Below are 19,185 nucleotides of genomic sequence, written 5' to 3' on the forward strand. Positions count from 1 at the left end.
CCTGAGGTGAGGCTATGATTGAACATGGTACTTAGGTGGGGTGCCAATTCATTCTGTAGTTCATGTAGAATGCAGCCTGGGATGTTGTCTGGTCCCATGGATGCTGTGTTCTTGGCTTTGGAGAGTGTGTTTTTTACCTGTGCAGCCGTGATTACAGGAACTTTGCATTCTTCCGGTATAGAGATGGGCTCTTTAGGGGGTGAGAGGGAGGTAAAGTTAGCACTGAACCTATCTGCCAGGATGTTGACAATATCAGTTGGGTCTGTATATTTAGTGCCATTGTGCTGCAACTCAGAGCAGATCTGAGTGTTGCCATTGAGATTCTTGACATAGCTATAGAATGCTTTGTGGGTGTCTTTAGAATCAGTGGCGATTTTGTTTTTGTAACTAGCTTTGGAGGATTTTATCAGGGATTGCAGCTTCTTACTGAGGCTGACCAGGGAGCTCCTCCACTCGTGGGATTTTACTCTCTTTTGCAACAGTTTCTTCCTTCTGTTGTACAGTTTGTTTATGGCAGGGGACCACCAGATTGGCTTCCTTTTTTTGGAGGATAGCGTCTTGGTTCTGTTTGGGATAGCATGATCCATGCACTCATGTAAGTGCTTATAGAGTGCAATTGTGTAGGATTCAGTAGTCGTAACTGTATTGTCCATCTGCATGGGTGTCATGAAGTTCACCACTTCTGTCTTAAGAAGCATGAAGTTGGCTTTGGAGAAATTTTTTACCATGGCTTCCTTAATGGGGGGTGGGGGCAGGATGTGGATATCTAGGGTAATTAGCTTATGGTCGGATCAGACCAATGAGGCATTGATGTCAGGTGTGGAACACCGGTCACTTATGTTGGTAATGACTAGATTTAGGATATTCTTGCCCCTGGTGGGGGTGTGGATAAGTTGATCCAGGGCATTAGAGTTTATGAATTCCAGAAAGCGTTGAGTGAAGGAGTTGGTACACGAGTAGTTTTCCCAGTTAATGGTGGGGTAGTTGAAATCGCCCATTATTAGGGTGTTTGGTTGAACCCTAATATTTTCCAGTACATCAAGAAAAGAGGAGTGGGGATCCTGGGGCATGGTGGATGATCTGTAGCAAGCTACAATTTGAATTGCAGTTTTGCCCAGAGTTAGTTGCACTTGGATAACCTCGGCTGCATTATGCTGAGCAACTAGCCTGGAGGTGTGGATATCCTTAATGAATATGGACACACCTCTGCCTTTGGTGTTCCGGTCCAGGTTACATGGCCGAAAAGTGTGGTATGAGTTATAGCCTGGTAGTGCAGGGGTGCTCTCTGGATCCTTGAACCAGGTCTCAGTCACTGCACAGATATCGATGTTCTCCATTTTAAGGAGTGCCTCGAGTGAGTGCATTTTGAGATTTAGACTTCTAGCATTGAGTAGCATCACCCTCAGTATTTGCTTGCCTATTCCTGTTACTGTGGTGAATTTGTCATTTGAACCTTGTCTAAAAAAGGCACTATAAGGTCGGCAAGAACCTTAGCCAGTATCCGGAATCCCAGGGGTGACAGGTGCAGGCCATGGCAAAGCATCGTGGTCTGTCGACCATGTCATCCCAGGCAGACATATACCGGATCCCTTTAGAATGGCACCAGCAGCTTAGCCAATTGTTGACGTCAATCATTTTGTCCTTGTACTGCGGCATCATTCTGGGTTATGGCAAAATGCTACTCAGGGCTAGGGTCATACCTGCCTGGGCTACAAGATCGGAGAGCTCTTCCATGTCTCTTTTCATGTAGTCCAGGGAGGTACGTCTCAGGTCGTTCACACCAACATGGACAATGACAGAGTCATATTTGTACTTGTGGAGTGACCTGAGTGCGTGGGTTATGTGGTGGATCCTGGCACCCGACAGGCAGCTGACAGTAACCTTCTCCTTGTTTAGCCTGGTGAGTGGGACATCAGTGTGCCTAACTATAGAGTCACCTATGACTAGTGTGTTGGGTACGTTGTTTTGCCTTACTGGCTGTGGTTGAGTGGCACACTGAGTCTGCGGACTATGTGTCATTTGGGTTGTGTTTGGGAGGGTGGAGGTTGCTTGCATTTCTGCTTTGGAGGTCTCTGTTGCTTGAGCAGATTATTATTGAGAGCCTCCATGAATGTTTTTGTGTTTCTATGTGTGGATTTTGGTGGTGTAGATTTAGTGAGACTATGTGATGAGTGTGGTGTGGTGCACATGTTTACCTTCTCCTCTTGACTGTCAAGTTCAGTCTTGACTCTTAGGGAGCATTTCCATTGGGAAAGCCAGGATTACTCTTGACTCCAAAAAGAGGCTTAGGGAATTCTTACTCCTCCCTCAACACAGGACTTTAGCTATCCCTCCGGTCCTGGACATTGTAGATGATGCCTTCTTGGAATCTAGCCTGGCCCCAGACACTTTATCTCCTGCTCCCAGGAAGCCTGACTGGTATTGCAGAGTACCTGACTCTCTCAAGTCCCTCTTCAAGAATCCTACTGCGGACCCAGAGACCATTTCCCAAGGACCTAAAGGCATTAAGGCTACTACTGCCAAAAACCCTACCCCCTCTGATAGAGATTCCAGGACCTTGGACAGATGGGGTAAGAAGGTATACACTTCTGCTATTTTGGCCATTAGGGCCTTAAACTGCCAGTTTCATATGTTAAAGTATCAGCAATATATTATGGGACTACTTAAGCAGAAAATGATTTTGATTCCTGACTGTGCTGAAAATAAAGAATTACAGGATTTAATGCATTCTGCTGAACAAGTTGATAAACATACTTTGCAATGTGGTTTTACTCTTTAGAAGCATCTTGCAGGGCTGCTGTCACTGGGTCTGTGCTTAGAAGGCATGCTTGGCTTAAGGAGCAGAATTTGCCAGATCATGTTAAAGCTAAATTGCTGGATGCTCCCTTAAACCAAGACCGCCTTTTTGGCAACAAAGCAGAAGTCCTTAAAAGGATGGAGGAAAAAGCTAAATCAATGCAAACTGCTAAAGATTTCCTGCAGGTTCAGCCTCCCAGATTTTGCAGGCATTGGCCTTCTAAGAATTGGTCCTTTCCTATCTCTTCCAGGCCTTCACAGTCCAAACCCAGGAACAGCAGACCACCTAGGCTACAGTCTCAAGGCACTCAAAGATCTAAGCAGTGGGGGGCTCACACTTCCAAAGATGGAAGTAGTAAGACGCTCCCTATGGAAAAATGTCACAATGACTTAACATTAAACCTTACCTGCCTGCTTCCTTAGCGGGAAAGATCGCCCTGCATGCAAAAAACTGGGAACTCATTACCCAGGACAAATAGGTTTAAATATAGTTTTCCAAGGATACAGATTCCACTTCCTCACCTTACCAATTCCAAACGGTTGACCAGACCTACCCCCAAATCAGTGGGCAGAGGCTCAACAGCAGGTTCTCTCTCTTCTAAGTATCAGGGCTATTCAACCTGTCCCAGCAGAAGAAAGGGGACAAGATTTTTAATCAAGACTTTTCCTGGTACCCAGAAAAGACAGCGTCCTATCCTGGACCTCTCTATTCTAAACACCTTTTTGGTAATCCCAAAATTCAGAATGCTAACACTTCAGCAGCTGCTAGGCAAAGATGCCTGGTTGGCAACCTTAGACTTAAAGGAAGCTTACCTGCACATTCCAATAAGGGAATCTTGCAGGAAATACCTACACTTCAGAGCAGGCTCCATGCACTGTCAGTTCTCTGCACTTCCCTTTGGCTTATCTACTGTGCCCAGGGTGTTCACAAAGTGTCTAGCTCCAGTCATTGCATTTTGCAGGCAAAAAAATATTCAAATATACCCATACCTGGACGATTGTCTAATTGAGGCAGAAAGCCAGGACATGCTACTAAAACGTCTGGCAGTTGTAAAGAAACTTTTAACCTCACTGAGGTACACCACAAACAAAAAGAAATCTCATCTAGTACCCTGCCAACAAATTGCATTCCTGGGAGCAAGCTTGAACACAACTTCCCAGATGGCGTACCTCATGCCAGAGAAACAAATTTGACAGCCTACTTCCAACTACTAGTCACAGAGACCCAGCTATCTGCAAGGAAAATCCTGCAAGCCCTGGGGTTCATGGTCTCTTGCATTCTACTAATTCCATATGCAAGACTGCATATGAGAAAACTACAATGGTATCTAAAAAGCCTATGGTGTCAACATTCTCAGGACATGGAATCAATGATTCCTATCATTCCTTGCATAAAGACAGAGTTCCTTTGGTGGGCAGAGGCCTACTACCACAACAAGGGGCTCCCATTCACTCTACCCCCTGCTGCCCAAACCCTAACAACAGATGCATCAGACTATGCATAGGGGCTCACTTGGCAGGGCAGTGCATTCAGGGCAAATGGAACCCGAGTCAGCTGCACCTGCACATCAATCAAAAAGAAATGTTAGTCGTAAGGAATTCCCTGACAGCCTTCAAGGACCACATTCTTCCAGCACAGTTATTGGTAAAGACAGACAACACCACTCTGTGGTACATAAACAAGCAGGGGGGAACCCACTCGTACCCTCTTTGCAGACTAGCCATGGCTCTGTGGAACACAGTCTTGAGCTACCAAGTGCACCTACAAGCTCAGTTCCTGCTAGGCAAGCTAAATTCACTGGCAAATGACCTAAGCAGAAATCTCATAGACCCACACGAGTGGAAACTGGAACCAAAGATTTTCAACATGTTGACAAGCAAATGGGGGAGCCCAGATATAGACCTGTTTGCCTCTCCCCAGAACTACCAATTGGACAAATTCTGCACAAGGACTTCCCACAGTCAAGCTTGGACAGTTTATGCCTTTCCCCCTCAGCCCCTCTTTTCGAAAGTTCTGCTAAAGATCAAATAGGACAAACCAAGGATGATTCTGGTTGCTCCAGACTGGCCACGCCAACACTGGTACCCCCTCCTACTCAGTGTGTCACGGTTATCCCCATGGCACCTGCCTCAGACTCCTTCCCTGTTGTCTCAGCAGGAGAACCATATTCTGCACCCTCAGCTTCTAACACTGAACCTTGCAGGGTGGCTAATTATATAATCGCTCCTTTACCATCTTTCAGTAAACTTGTGATGGATATCATTTTAGAGGCAAGGAGGCCTAGCATTAGAAAATCATATGCTGAAAAATGGAAAAGATTCTGTGCTTGGAACCAATCTCAAAGGATGAGCACAGCAGCGCCCAATTTACCTCAGATTTTGCAATACTTAACTGAGATGCTTCACAAGGGCCTGTCTTTTTCCTCCATTAAAATCCACACCTCAGCCATTTCAGCTCATTATAACACAGAACCCCCCCGTCTTCTCGCATCCATTGCTCAAGAAGTTCCTCAGAGGGGCCAAATATTTGAGGCCACCCAGGAGAGCTCCAACCCCTGCCTGGGACCTTAACTTTGTTTTGGAGAAACTCACTGTACCTCCTTTTGAGCCAGCTGCTACTGTAGACTTAAAAATGTATTTCTTGGAAAACAGCTTTCCTTTTAGCAATCACTTTATCTAGAAGGGTTTCTGAATTACAGGCCCTTATGGCAGTGGAGCCTTTCATCATCTTTCATGCGGAAAGGGTGTCCCTCAGAACCAATCCATCCTTCATGCCCAAGGTAGCTCTTAATCAGTCCATTCATTTGCCAATCTTCTTTCCCAATCCACAGAACAAAGGGGAATGGATACTGCATTCCTTAGATGTGCACTCAGATCCTACTTGGACATGACTAAATCTCAAAGGAAATCTGAAGTGGTAGCATTTGCTGCAGAGCAGAGGGGAAGGCTATTTCAAAGCAAACAATTTCTAAATGGATAGGCCATTGCATTCATAAGTACCATGGAAAACCTATCCCCCAGGGGATCAGACCTCACTCCACCAGGGCTACATCTACCTCTACAGCCTTCCTCAGAGGCATCCCTACCAGGGACATCCTAGAAGCTGCTACCTGGAGTTATGTACAAACTTTCACCAAGCATTACCATTTGCCAATTGTCTCTAAATCCAGAGCTGGCTTTGCCACTGCAGTCTTGCAGGGCCTTATAGCTGGTCCTAATGCTATCAAAATTCCTCCTCCCAACCACAGCTTTGGGAATCTACCCAAATGTAATGACTGCAACAGTGAAACACAAAGAACATAGTACAGTTGTGTACACTTACCATAAATGTAGATGTTTGAGTGTATTCACTGTTGCAGTCCTGGTTACCCTCCCTCCAGCCCCCTAACTTCTTTTGGCTATACCTCTACTTTTCTTTACTATGCTTAAAAGCCTTTTTGGTGTATTTGCTTTTTTGTTGGAGATATATCATTGTATTTTTATATTTAATTGCTCCCAATTAGGGGGACACCTGACATTTGGGGCAAGAAAAAACTGATGTAATGGCGTCGGCTGCATGTTTTATACCCCTGACGACCTGACATCATGGAAGAAGGGACAGCAACTGGTGCAGGACCCAAGACTTTGTTAATCAGGCTGACTGAGGGTTACCTGCAAACAGATAACCCAAATGTAATGACTGCAACAGTGAATACACTCCAACATCTACATTTATGGTAAGTGTACACAATTGTCCTATATATATAGGGTGGCGCAATGGTGCAGCAGTTAATGTTGTTGGCTCACAGCAAGAGGTTCTCTGGTTTGATTCATGGGGCTGGAGTGCCTTCTGCGTGGAGTCTGCATGCCCTCCCTGCATTCGCATGGGATTTTCTCCGGGTACTCCGGATTCCTCCCACATTCCAAAGACATGCATCTGGAGCATTTCTCCCCAGGCCTTCCCTGAAAATAGGCTCTGTTGTAGTCAGACTTTCCCAGTCAAATAAATAAATGTGTGTGTGTGTGTGTGTGTGTGTGTGTGTGTGTGTGTGTGTGTGTGTGTGTGTGTGTATATATATATATATATATATGTATATGTATATGTATGTGTATATATATATATATATATATATATATCTATATATATATATATATATATATATATATATATATATATATATATATAGATATATATATAAAATCACAGTTCAGGCTATGTCAGAAAAAAAAAGGTGGGCATATAGCTATGTTCAATATTTGCAGAGGTAATTGTAGAGAGAAAGATGTAAGGGGAGGGTAAAAGTTCATAGGAAATGAAGATGTAAATGCAGTGATAAAAAGTGGAGAGTTGCTTTAATTTTTGATATGCGACTTTGTGTAAAGCGGGTGCATTTAACAGAACTTTTTAACAGTGGGCTATACTGTGCCACTGTTAATGGTCATCTTAGAGCCATTGTAGCCGACCTTCTCACTCTTCCTCCCCCTTTCTGCTTACTGCATAGTGGAACAGTATTTGAATGGGGTCGTGTACCTCAAACCCTCAAGGAAGCTTGCATTGCATTCTTGCCTTGTACTATTATCGCCATTGTGTTATGTTGGGGAACTGTTTTTTTTTTTTCCTGGTGGCCATTACTTTTGCTAGGAAGATCTTTGATCTCCAAGTCCTTATGTGCAAAGGGCTTTACATAAGTTATCTTAGAGAAGTCTCTACATAAGATTGTGATGTCCCCTTTCTGGGCCAGTAATCAATGAGCCTGAATCCTCACCACTGACACTGGAGAGGGATGTTCACTTGGAACAAAAATAGATATACAGAGCATTTCCAGATGTAGTTGTCTGCATCAAGCACAGTTTCCCTTAAGAGCACACAGGAAACATACTTCATCTGGGGTCTGGGTTTCTCTTTCTCTCTCTCTCTTCTCAGGTCCCCAGTAAGACTTCCCACTGGCAGAGCTGCAGAGTTCACTCCCTATTCCAAGCAGCTGATAAGACATTCTTTGAGATTTGATTTTCTCACACACACACACACACACACACACACACACACACACACACACACACACACACACACACACACACACACACACACACACCTGGGAAAGGCTGGCAAAGATTTACTAGCTATGCCCCCTTCTCTCCAGACTTATAAGGCAGTTACTGCCACCAGAAACTTCAAAGCCAGCTACTTTAAGGCTCTTACAAGTGTACCCAATTATACTGAGTGAAATTAATACCAATATAAATGGTAGTGTTTGACCAGTGCCGTAAGGCTTTCAAGAGTGGCCACAGAGTCACCAAATAGATATGAGTAGTTTTAAAGGTTAAAATATTCTCTAAAGGACCAGACACAATGAAAAGTTTAAATGTATTTAATAAAAATAATAAAAGAACATGAAAATACTGAATGTCTATTTACAATAAACACTAGAGTTTCAGTAACAGGAAGTATTAAAATAATACAGATGAATAGATTCACACGGATACAGAAGAAAACGGTACTTAACTAATCTCACTATATTTTATGACTGATCTAAATAATTACTATTCATTGGTCACTTTCTAGGGCAAGGCAAGATGAAGTAGGTGAGTGATCTTCCTTCTTTGTCAGGTTCCCAAAACAGAGTGCTGTAAGACTTTAGTCTCATCTAGTATTAAAAAACATCATTTCAGTGATGGATTACTGAATGACATCACATACATTTGGTCATCTGACTTCTGGTTCTTGTGCTACCACCTTTCTTAGCAACTAACCCAGAATCTTGCACATATAGGGTCATAGGTAGGTACTAGGCTATTGGCCCTATGGCCTATATAAGCCTAGCCAAATGGTTCCCTGGTTTTTGCCAACCAAGAAAATTATTTTCTTGTGCCCCTGTCAAGCAGAGCCACAGAAATGATCCTCTGGGTGAATTTCCTATCTCCCATCCAATCATCAAGATTTTTCTTGAAGAGTGCTAATACACACACACACAACTTTGCTAAGGTCTTTTGCAGCTTCTGGAAGTTATGAAACAATAAAACACTCCCACTCTTCCTACTGATGCTAATAAACCATTCTCTGGCACAGACATTTTGTCTCTGGCTGCAGTAAGAAAAGTTGCTATAGGTACCAGGGTATTTATTTTTCTAGATTGCTTCCTGTTAGAGTGTTACTTTTGAGACTGCCCCTGATATGCATTTTTATATGTGTCTTTTTGTTTGTATATATGCATATTTACATACGTTTTAGATCCATTTTTTAACAAAGTAATCTTAATGTAACATATTATATTTATATATATGTATTACATATATATATATCTTTACAGAAATATAGATATATTAAGTAACACACATATTCCTTTTTTCATTATTTTCATATGGGTCCTCTTGTCTGTATATACATATATTTATATATTTTTTAGATCCATTTTTTATGAAGTAATCTGAATTTAACATATTATATTTATACATATTTATTATTTATTATATATATATATATATATATATATATATATATTCCTTTACAGAAATATAGACATATTAAATATTATACATATTCTTTTTTAATTAACTAAATAATAGTATTGTTTGTAAACATGCATTGATTTGTTTCTAACATCCAGCATCCGTGGCTTCTATACGCGAGATATGTATATATTTATATAGCGTATAGCATTAGGAAAACCATTGTTTCTTTTAGGACAATTATTTTCTTATAGTAATTTATTAATTGTTATGTTTCCTATGTTTTAAATACTCTGTTAATTGGTGTTTAGTTGTCTGAAGAAGGTAGGACATTTTTCCTACCGAAAGCACTAATTAAATTGTGGTTGTTTGAAGTTTATGTGGTTTTTCTGACTCTGCTTACAGTGCTACCCGCCTTTGTGGTTTACCTAGTATGCAGTAAGAACTGTAAGATACAGTCTTTATGGCCTGAATTAAGTAATTTAATTTCTTACTATTTTTCAAAGTTAGCTGGAATGAGATTAACCTCTTCTCTTCCAGTATCCTCTGTTAATTACATTTAATCAGCTACAATACAGTCAAGATCCACTGTTGGTGCATTGTTAACACAAGCAGTTTTACAAATACATTTTTCAGCACAAGCATCTGTACAAATCAGTTTGATACACAAATGACTTAATAAGTCTTTACAAAATTCCAGCTAGCTTTGCTGGCATATGTTACATATCCACTGCCCTACTTCTCCCGGCATAGCTGGGAATAGCTCACATCATCACAAAGATTGCAGTGTTTGAACCTTTCTGGCCACTTGATGACCTCTGGTTTAGCTGGCAAGGAGGTGAATTCCATATGTTCCCCAGGGCTTTTCAGACTTAGAGCCAGAAGCATCATATGCACCTGTCATAGGCATTCTTGTTGGCAACATTTCTCCATAAAGGAACTGAAAATAGTGTGGGCTGGCATCTTGGGGAGGGGTGAGGGTTCATCTCTGCTTTGTTCAAAATATCTGTAAACCAAACTGAAAGAGCAGATGTCTGCCTGCAGCTAATTGCCATACATAAAAACTAAGGTTGCAGAAGTGATCCTTTAAATGGAACATTTACTAATGTGAAATGTACTCATACAGTTATACTTTACTGACATGCCAAAAGTAAATGGGCATAATAAAAAAGTCACTTACCTTTTACTTGTGTTTTACTTCATTGTACAGCAACTCTTGCATAAATAACTATAACCTAGTGCACATGTTTACATCGAACATATCAAAACCTGCCTGACCTGTTGTTGAGGTTCCTTCTCAATGGGCTGACAGCCAGGATTTTCTCTCTAGCTTAAATTCATCTATTTTATTGTTCACCTGGCACACTCCAGCACATGGTGTGATGTCATTTTCTAGAAAATCAAACCTGCCCTCTCCCCAACTACCATTTCTTTTCTGTCCCTTGCACATCTTGAATCTTTTTTTCTCCACATTCACCATGGACAAATGCATAAGCCAACAAAGTTATTGTGTGGCTATTAAACCATGGGTGTATCTATTGGCACTTTCTTTCCTATTTGGGAAATAAGGACAATGTGACATAGGCACCCAAAAATCCATGAAGGAAAAACATCTAGCTTTCCTTGCTTTCTGAAAGATGGCAGTTAATGAAAATGCACAACCTGAGGAACAGCAGATGGGTCACGCCCAGGCCGGCACCTGGACCCTTTAAGAAGACAAAGGATGAAAAAGGCCAGCACCAGTCTCTCAATCCTGGAGGCAAGTCAGTCTACAAGACAAGCTTTGCAGTTCCATTGGGTCACCAGCTCCCCCCCATCTACTTAAGGATTGAATGTATGCTTTTGTTCCTCATCTGTCAATGACAGGGGTCTGTAAAGTGATGAACCATGAAGCCCACCCCCAGTAACCCCCTTTAGGAGGGTTTTGTCCTAGGGTATCAACAGACTGCTTGCTGATCCCTATGCTGATACGACTGGAGCTTATTTTCAACTAATACATATTTAAGGAGTTATTCAGCTAATGTTTGGTGGGTTGTTGCATTCTGGTACAAAGACTGTTCTCCCCAGAGAAAACCTTCCAACCAGCTGGCTCTGAAATGACAAAGCTAGAAACCTAATTATGACCCAGATGACTGGCATTTGATTAGTAGTCCAGGTGCTGGGTGAATTAGTCAGGGAGTGAAAGATGAATAGGGAAATACATATCTCCAAAGCGTGCACTTTCTAAGGATCCTTGGTGGAAAAATGAACACTAGAGTCTGCTCCCAACTGTTTTGGTGGCTTGGATGGCAGTCATGTTCTTGTTTCTGTAGTGTGGGATATCTTGTGGTCATCAGAGACAAAGGAGAACAAAAAAGGTAAAAAAATTCCGCAATTAGATGTACTCAAACAAGTGGAGTTTTTTTCCTTTAAGCAGATTGTTACTTGATGTTGCCTTAGTTGGTCACTTTACAGGTTATCTGTTTTATGATGTGAGTGCACAAATCTGCTGTTTCTGGCTGTCATGGCTTTATGAAGGACAAGATTGTGACTCAGAGCCAGACTGCCAAGCAGTTCCCTAAAGGAGTGCTGTAGCACCATCCATTTTGCAGAGCACACCTGTTTCTTGGAATTGTAACTTCATGACTGGCAGGCTTGCCTGTCCCCGATTTAAATGTATTTGATCATATGAACCTCTGTGGTGTTGAAATTGATATCTTAGAAGATACTTCCTTAGGGATTTCAGGTCACAGGTTCTTGAAGCTACAAGTCCTTGTATAGAGAACCATATCTGATCTTTTACAAGTGTTTAGTTTTCTTTAAAGCTAAGACATGATTGGTGTTAACTTTAAAACAGGCAGATATTAGGTTTGCCCAGTGTAGATGTCAAAATATTTATTTGTGTTTTGTTGAGTTGTGGGTAGATGTTTTGTCTCAGTGGTTGGTGTGCATTAGCAGGTTCATGGATTGAAGAGTAGAAGATAATTACATGTGCAGGCATAGCGGACATGCGCCTCCAACCCAACTGCAGGATCTTCTGAGAAGGTAATGTCAGATTAGAAGGGATTAAGAATGTACCCATCATTGTCCCACAATGGAGGGTACCCATGTAGATTGTTGTAATAAGAATGTATCTGTTATGTTCTGGACTTAGTAATGACCAGTTATATCTTGGGGCTCATAGATCCTTTCCCATTAAGGGTTTCACCCAGAACACAGGCTGACTGTACAGCTCTATTAGGATATGCCCAAACTGTACTACAAAAAAGAGATGAAACAGTCTGTTTTCCCATTGGAGGAGTATATCTTCTCTTTGGAACAAAAGAAAAGTAGTATTCACTTGCCTTGTGGTCTGAAAACCTTGTGGTGGGGAGTATCTCGACGGGGAGATTCCCCTTTAGTGGCTGGTGTCTCCTTCTCCTGAAGTTTAATCCAGCTCGTTAGATTTGGTGTGCTCTGGTCAGGTATCCTGTTCAACCCGTCTAGCCTTGTTTCAGCCCTCTAGCTCAGTAAGATTAAAGAGAAGTATTCAGTTCTCTTCCTGAAGGAAAAAGCTTTTATTGGCAGATCCCTTCATGAAAGAAAACGCTTTTATTTCTCTTCATGAAAGAAAAAGCTGCCAATAAAAGCTTTTTCCTTCATGAAGAGATCTGAGTTACCTGTCTTTAATCTTACTGAGCTAGATAGCTGAAACAAGGCTAGACTGGTTGAACAGGATACCCAACCAGAGCATACCAGCCCCAACAAGATGGATTAAACCTCAGGACTTCAGGAGAAGGAGGCACCGCCCACTAAAGGAGATTTTCTCCCTCGAGATGCTCCCCACCACAAGGTTTTCAGACCACAAGGCAAGTGAACACTTTTTTTTTTTTTTTGCCCTTAGCAACTTACGCAGTTACTAAGGTTCTACTTGCCACTTTATAAACTAGGACTAGGGTTGGTCTTTGACTCTTTAATTCCTTTTGGAACAAGGCAAGTAACTCCCCTGTTGCCCTTACCTGAAAGGTGGATGTGAAATTGTTGTCTCATCCTTGACCTCTGCTTCTTCAACAGGCACATTTAGTATGTAAAAGTTCCAGGTGGTAAGTGTCCAGAGTATAACGCACCCACATTGACAGGGTACCTGGTTGGTGTCGCTGGACATAATGGTCAGACTCATTGTGAAAGTTGCTTGCAGATGGTCCTTTCAGATTGCTCTGTTTGGGCTCTACTTTATGTAGATAATTCTATCTGCTGTATCTTTTGTAGCAACTGTGCTTACTAAGGTGCTATTTTTTGCAGTAGAATACTTTTAAGTGAAGGATTGTTTACCTGGATAGCTGGCTTCTTGCTTCTAGTGGCCCCAGTAAGGTACTGCCTAGTAACCTTTTTTGACTGAGGCATTCCTGTCTCTGCAGGTCCTATTGATTTTCATATATTGACATCCTATCTGAGCCATTTTCAGGTGATTGCCTTCTGTCTTTCCTTCTTTGATTTCGTGATTTGCATGTTATGCTCATGCAGGGATTGTGGAGATTTCGTGTGCATAAGATGTTATACATGCTTTCTTGTCTGGAAGGTGACATGATTGTTGCTGGCATGAGGAATTCAGTCCCTTAAGCATGGGAGCTGAAGAGAAACTAGCTGCTTTGAAGGTAGTAGAGGGAATGTCCTAATCCTGCACCTGTCAAGAAAGACTTCACTGATGAGCCAATAACATTATATGCACATTCATTGTTTGTGTTAATGCTGTTTTAGTATCCTATTTTATTCAAAGAAAATAGCTCCATTTGAGTAGTAATTCCTTACAAGGAGGCAGTGGTTGAAATGTGACCCCAAATCTTTGTTTTAAAAATGTTGAATTTACCTGATTTGAAACCTTGTTTACATATTCTTCTGATTTGATCTTTATTGATTATAGGGACATCATCGAGAGGTATGGTGTTTGGCGGTGAGTCCTAATGGAGACCATGTTGTATCTTCATCCCATGATAAATCTCTTCGACTTTGGGAAAGAACAAGGGAACCATTAATTTTGGAAGAAGAAAGGGAAATGGTAAAGCTTTTATAATGTTTCTGTAGTGCCCACAGCAGGCATAATATATGTGTTATTTAAAAGAAAATTAGGAAAAACGGTTGGCGTTGTTTTTAATTGGATAGGCAGAATTTCAGAGATGTTCTTCGTGTTTCACTGTTGCAGTCATTACACTTGGGTTATCCTGCTGGCAGGCTACCCTCAGTTGGCCTGAATTCCAAAGTCTTGGTCCAGCATCAGTTGCTGTTACATCTTCCCTGACATCAATGCGCCAAGGGTATAAAAGATGCAGCCAACGCCATTTTCTTCAGTCTTTCTTGCCGCGTGGTGCCCGAAGCAGAAGCAGTTCGCCGACTCCTGAGATTTTTGAGTTCGAAGTTCAGATCCAAAGTCTTCATTAAAAGCTAAGTACCCCGTTGGGGAAAACTTTTTTCTTGCTCCAGACCGATGTCAGAAAAAGTTAATTGTATTTCTTGTGGGAAGCAAATACCTCATAAGAATTTTCATTCTTACTGTATTCCTTGCCTAGGCCCTGACCACTACATTGCTTGTTGTCTGTTTTGTGCAAAATTTAACCACCGCACTATAAAGCGCCGGTACAATTTTGCTTTTCACTATTTTGTCAGAAGATTTAATTACACAATGCCGTCGGATAGTCAGCCGACTACCGCAATTCACAAGAAATGCATAGAAAAAGAAAAGGACAGGCATCCGAGGTCTAAAACCAACGACGAGGCTTCTTCTAAGCCAGTCGCCGGTTCTCAGTGAGGCGCATTCGCAGCCCCTGACGCCCGCTACTTTGGACCCGCAGGCCGCTACAGACTCCCACGTGGAGTCGCCTAGGCGGCTGGAAGCTGAAGGTATTGGACCTTCGGAAACTATTCCTTCAGATGGGTCCGGAGCTGCTGAGCAGGCATCGGCTTCTAACAGTGTTTTCAGACCTACTCAATTGTACATTAAAGCAACTCCAGCTACAAAGGCAAAGACTAAAGCATCTTTAAAGACAAAGAAACAAGTACAACAGCCTCATGGTCAGGCCTCCATGCCCAAAAAACAGATGCTCAAAATGGCTGAAGACTTAATTACTTTGATCAGGGGTTCCCATCCCCCTCCTGATAAGAGGCCTAGGCAAGAGACAGAATATGAATCTTCAGATCAGGTTTCCATTTCTTCAGATTCCTCTTCTGATCAGGAATACTCTCTTCCTCCCTATGAAGATTCTGATGCTGAAGAATCTATCCCTTCAGCCTCTACTCCTGAGGATTACTCTTTTGGGGAAACCTTGCATACCATGAGGGAACATTTCCACTGGGAGAGCCAAGATTATTCTGAATCTACGAAAAAGCTCAGGGACTTCCTTTTACTCCCACAACACAGGCCTCTAGCTATTCCGCCTGTGTTAGACATTGTAGATGATGTATTTTCAGAGTCCAGTCTGACCCCTGACTCCTTATCTCCAGCTCCTGTTAAGCTAGACAGGTACTACAGGGTGCCTGACTCTCATAAATTCCTTTTCAAGAACCCTTCTGCTGACCCAGAAACTATTTCTCAGGATCCCAAAGGGGTCAAGGCATCCACTGCAAAAAACCCTACCCGCTCCGACAGGGATTCTAGGGCATTAGACAGACGGGGAAAGAAGATGTATACCTCTGCTACCTTGGCTATAAGGGCTTTAAATTGTCAGTTTCATATGCTCAAATATCAGCAATATGTTATGTCACTGCTTAAACAGAAAATGTTGATAAATTCTGAAGGCGCAGAAAACAAAGAAATGCAGGATTTATTGCATGCAGCTGAGCAAGTTGGAAAGCATACTTTGCAATGTGGTTTTGATTCTTTGGAGGCCTCTTGCAGGGCCGCTGTCACGGGTTCTGTCATTAGGAGGCATGCTTGGTTAAAAGAACAAAATTTACCAGATTATGTTAAAGAAAATTTTTAGATGCTCCATTACAGCATGATACTTTGTTAAAGCAGAAGAGGTGTTAAAGAAAATGGAGGACAAAGCTAAATCTATGCAAACAGTCAAGGATTTCTTACAGGTACAGCCTCCAAGATTTAGCAGACACTGGCCTACAAAGAATTGGTCCTTTCCAGTGTCAGACCACAAAGAGGCAGATACAGACACCCACATGGCAGATCCCAGCCCCAAGGTTCATACAGGTCTAAACAATGGGGTGCTTCTACCTCCAAAAGTGGAGAAGACAAATCACAGCCTTACAGGAAACGGTCCCAATGACTTCCCCCTGCCTGCGCCAAACACTTATCTTCTGGCAGCACCTTTAGGGGGAAACCTAGCACTTTTTTCTCAAAATTGGCACATAATAACCCAGGACAAATGGGTCTTAGACATAGTGTCACGGGGCTACAAGTTTCACTTTCATACCCTGCCAAGGGCAAACAGTTGGCCAGACCTACCAGAAAACCAATGGGCAGAGGCACAAAAACAAGTCTCATCCCTCATGGACATGAGGGTCATTCAGCAAGTACCAGAACAAGAGCAGGGACAAGGATTTTATTCAAGACTGTTCTTGGTACCCAGAAAGGACAAAGCCTGGAGACCAATACTGGACCTATCTATTCTGAACACATACCTGGATATACCAAAATTCAAAATGTTGACCTTACAGCAGCTTCTGCCCATGCTGGGCAAGAAGGCTTGGCTTGTGACTTTAGACCTAAAAGAGGCATACCTGCATGTCCCAATCAGACAAACATGCAGAAGATACCTCAGATTCAAAGCTGGCTCAATGCACTACCAATTCTCTGCACTGCCCTTTGGCTTATCTACTGCGCCCAGGTTCTTCACAAAGTGTCTGGCACCAGCAATTGCATTTTGCAGACAAAGAGGAATACAAATATATCCTTACCTGGACAATTGCCTCATGCAAGCAGAGAATAAGGACATTGTACTACATCATCTGGCATTTGTAAAGAGATTACTACCATGCCTAGGGTACACAGTCAACGAACAAAAATCAAAACTAGTACCCTCTCAAGGGATAATATTCCTGGGTGCAAGCTTAAATACAACTGTCCAGATGGCTTATCTCACGCCAGGCAAAGGCAACTGACTACCTATTTCAAACTGTTGGCAACAAAGGCCCAGTTAACTGCAAGAAAAATTCTGCAGGCTTTGGGCTTTATGGCATCCTGCATTCTACTAATTCCATATGCAAGACTGCATATGAAGAAACTTCAATGGTACCTAAAAAGTGTTTGTACTCAACATTGCCACAGCCTGGAAACAACAATTACTCTCATTCCCTGCCTGCAACAGGAGTTTCGATGGTGGGCGAAGGCCTGTCACCAGAACAAGGGACAGCCATTCACCTTACTCCCAGCCAGGCAGACATTGACAACGGATGCATCAGATTCTGCCTGGGAGGCACACATGGCAGGAAGATGTATTCAAGGCACATGGTCCGCCAACCAAATGCATCTACATATCAATCAAAAAGAGATGCTAGCTGTTCAGAATGCCCTGACAGCCCTCAAGGACCTACTTCATCCGGGACAACGGCTGGTAAAGACAGACAATACCACGGTCATGTGGTATATAAACAAGCAGGGAGGCACTCATTCTTACCCCCTCTGCAGACTAGCCATGACTTTGTGGGACACAGCACTGGCTTACCAAGTATATCTGCAGGCACAATTCCTGCCAGGAAAGATAAATACTCTGGCAGACGAACTAAGCAGAAACCTCATGGATCCCCATGAGTGGAAATTGGATCCACAAGTCTTCAACATGATAACAAGGAAATGGGGATGCCCGGACATAGACCTGTTTGCCTCTCCTCACAACTGCCAACTAAAGAGATTCTGCACAAGGACTTATCACAGACAAGCATGGAAAGTGGATGCCGTATCTTTCAGCTGGAAAAACTTAACAGTATATGCCTTTCCCCCACTGCCTCTCCTCCCCAAGGTACTCCTAAAGGTCAGACAAGAAAAGCCAAAAATGATACTGATTGTCCCAGACTGGCCCCGCCAGTACTGGTATCCATTCCTAAGGAACTTGTCTCAATGCCCAGCCTGGCCCTTACCTCAAATACCTCACCTACTGTCCCAACAAAACAAGCAGATCCTGCACAGCCAACTCAAGACCTTAGATCTGGCAGCATGGCGGATAATGTAGTCATACAAAACACACCTCTCACTAAAGCGGTGATGGATGTCATTTTGGAGGCCAGGAGGCCTAGTACTAGAAAATCCTATGCTGGAAAATGGAAGAAATTCTGTGCCTGGTACCAGGCACAAGGAATTGACACAGCAGTACCAAATATTCCTTAGATTTTGTAATACTTAACTGAGATGCTGGACAAAGGCCTATCCTTTTCATCAATTAAAATTCATGCCTCTGCCATTTCGGCTCATTACAACACAGAGCCACCAATCTTTTCTCATCCTTTAAGGCAATACCTCAAGAGGAGCCAAAAACTTAAGGCCTCCAAGGAGATCACCAATACCTGCATGGGACCTCAACTATGTTTTGGAAAAACTCACTCTGCCCCCTTTTGAGCCAGCCGCTACAGCTGATATAAAGTTTTTATCTTGGAAAACAGCTCTGCTCCTAGCAATAGCCACGGTGAGACGAGTCTCAGAGCTGCAGGCACTCATGGCTGTGGAACCATTTATCATTTTTTTATCCATACAGGGTTTTTCTGAAGACAAACCCGACATTTATGCCTAAAGTAGTGTCCAGTGTGGCCCTTAACCAAACTATTCATCTGCCTACTTTTTATCCAAACCCACAGAGTAAGGGGGAGAGTATTCTGCATTCTTTGGACATACACAGACAGCTACGCTTCTACTTGAACAGAACCAAAGCTTTCAGAAAGACTGAGCAACTACTAGTGGCATATGCTGCAGGATCACAAGGAAAGGCTATTTCTAAGCAGACTATCTCAAAGTGGATAGGCCACTGCATTCGTTTCTGCTATTTACAACATGGCAAGCCAGTGCCTAAG

At 42.5% G+C, this 19,185-nt stretch overlaps 1 protein-coding gene across 1 annotated transcript in view; it reads left to right on the plus strand.

The window, feature by feature from the left end:
- The window catches only part of WDR3 (WD repeat domain 3), a gene marked incomplete at its 5' end in the record, with an annotated part of 1,037,507 nt that overhangs the window by 677,695 nt on the left and 340,627 nt on the right, over nt 1–19,185 (plus strand). Inside the window, 1 exon segment of the mRNA XM_044071482.1 lies at nt 14,102–14,236. Coding sequence (XP_043927417.1) covers nt 14,102–14,236 — 135 coding nt within the window.

Source organism: Protopterus annectens, chromosome 5.part0 (assembly GCF_019279795.1).
Source record: "Protopterus annectens isolate FY-2018-M chromosome 5.part0, PAN1.0, whole genome shotgun sequence".
Lineage (NCBI taxonomy): Eukaryota > Metazoa > Chordata > Ceratodontiformes > Protopteridae > Protopterus > Protopterus annectens.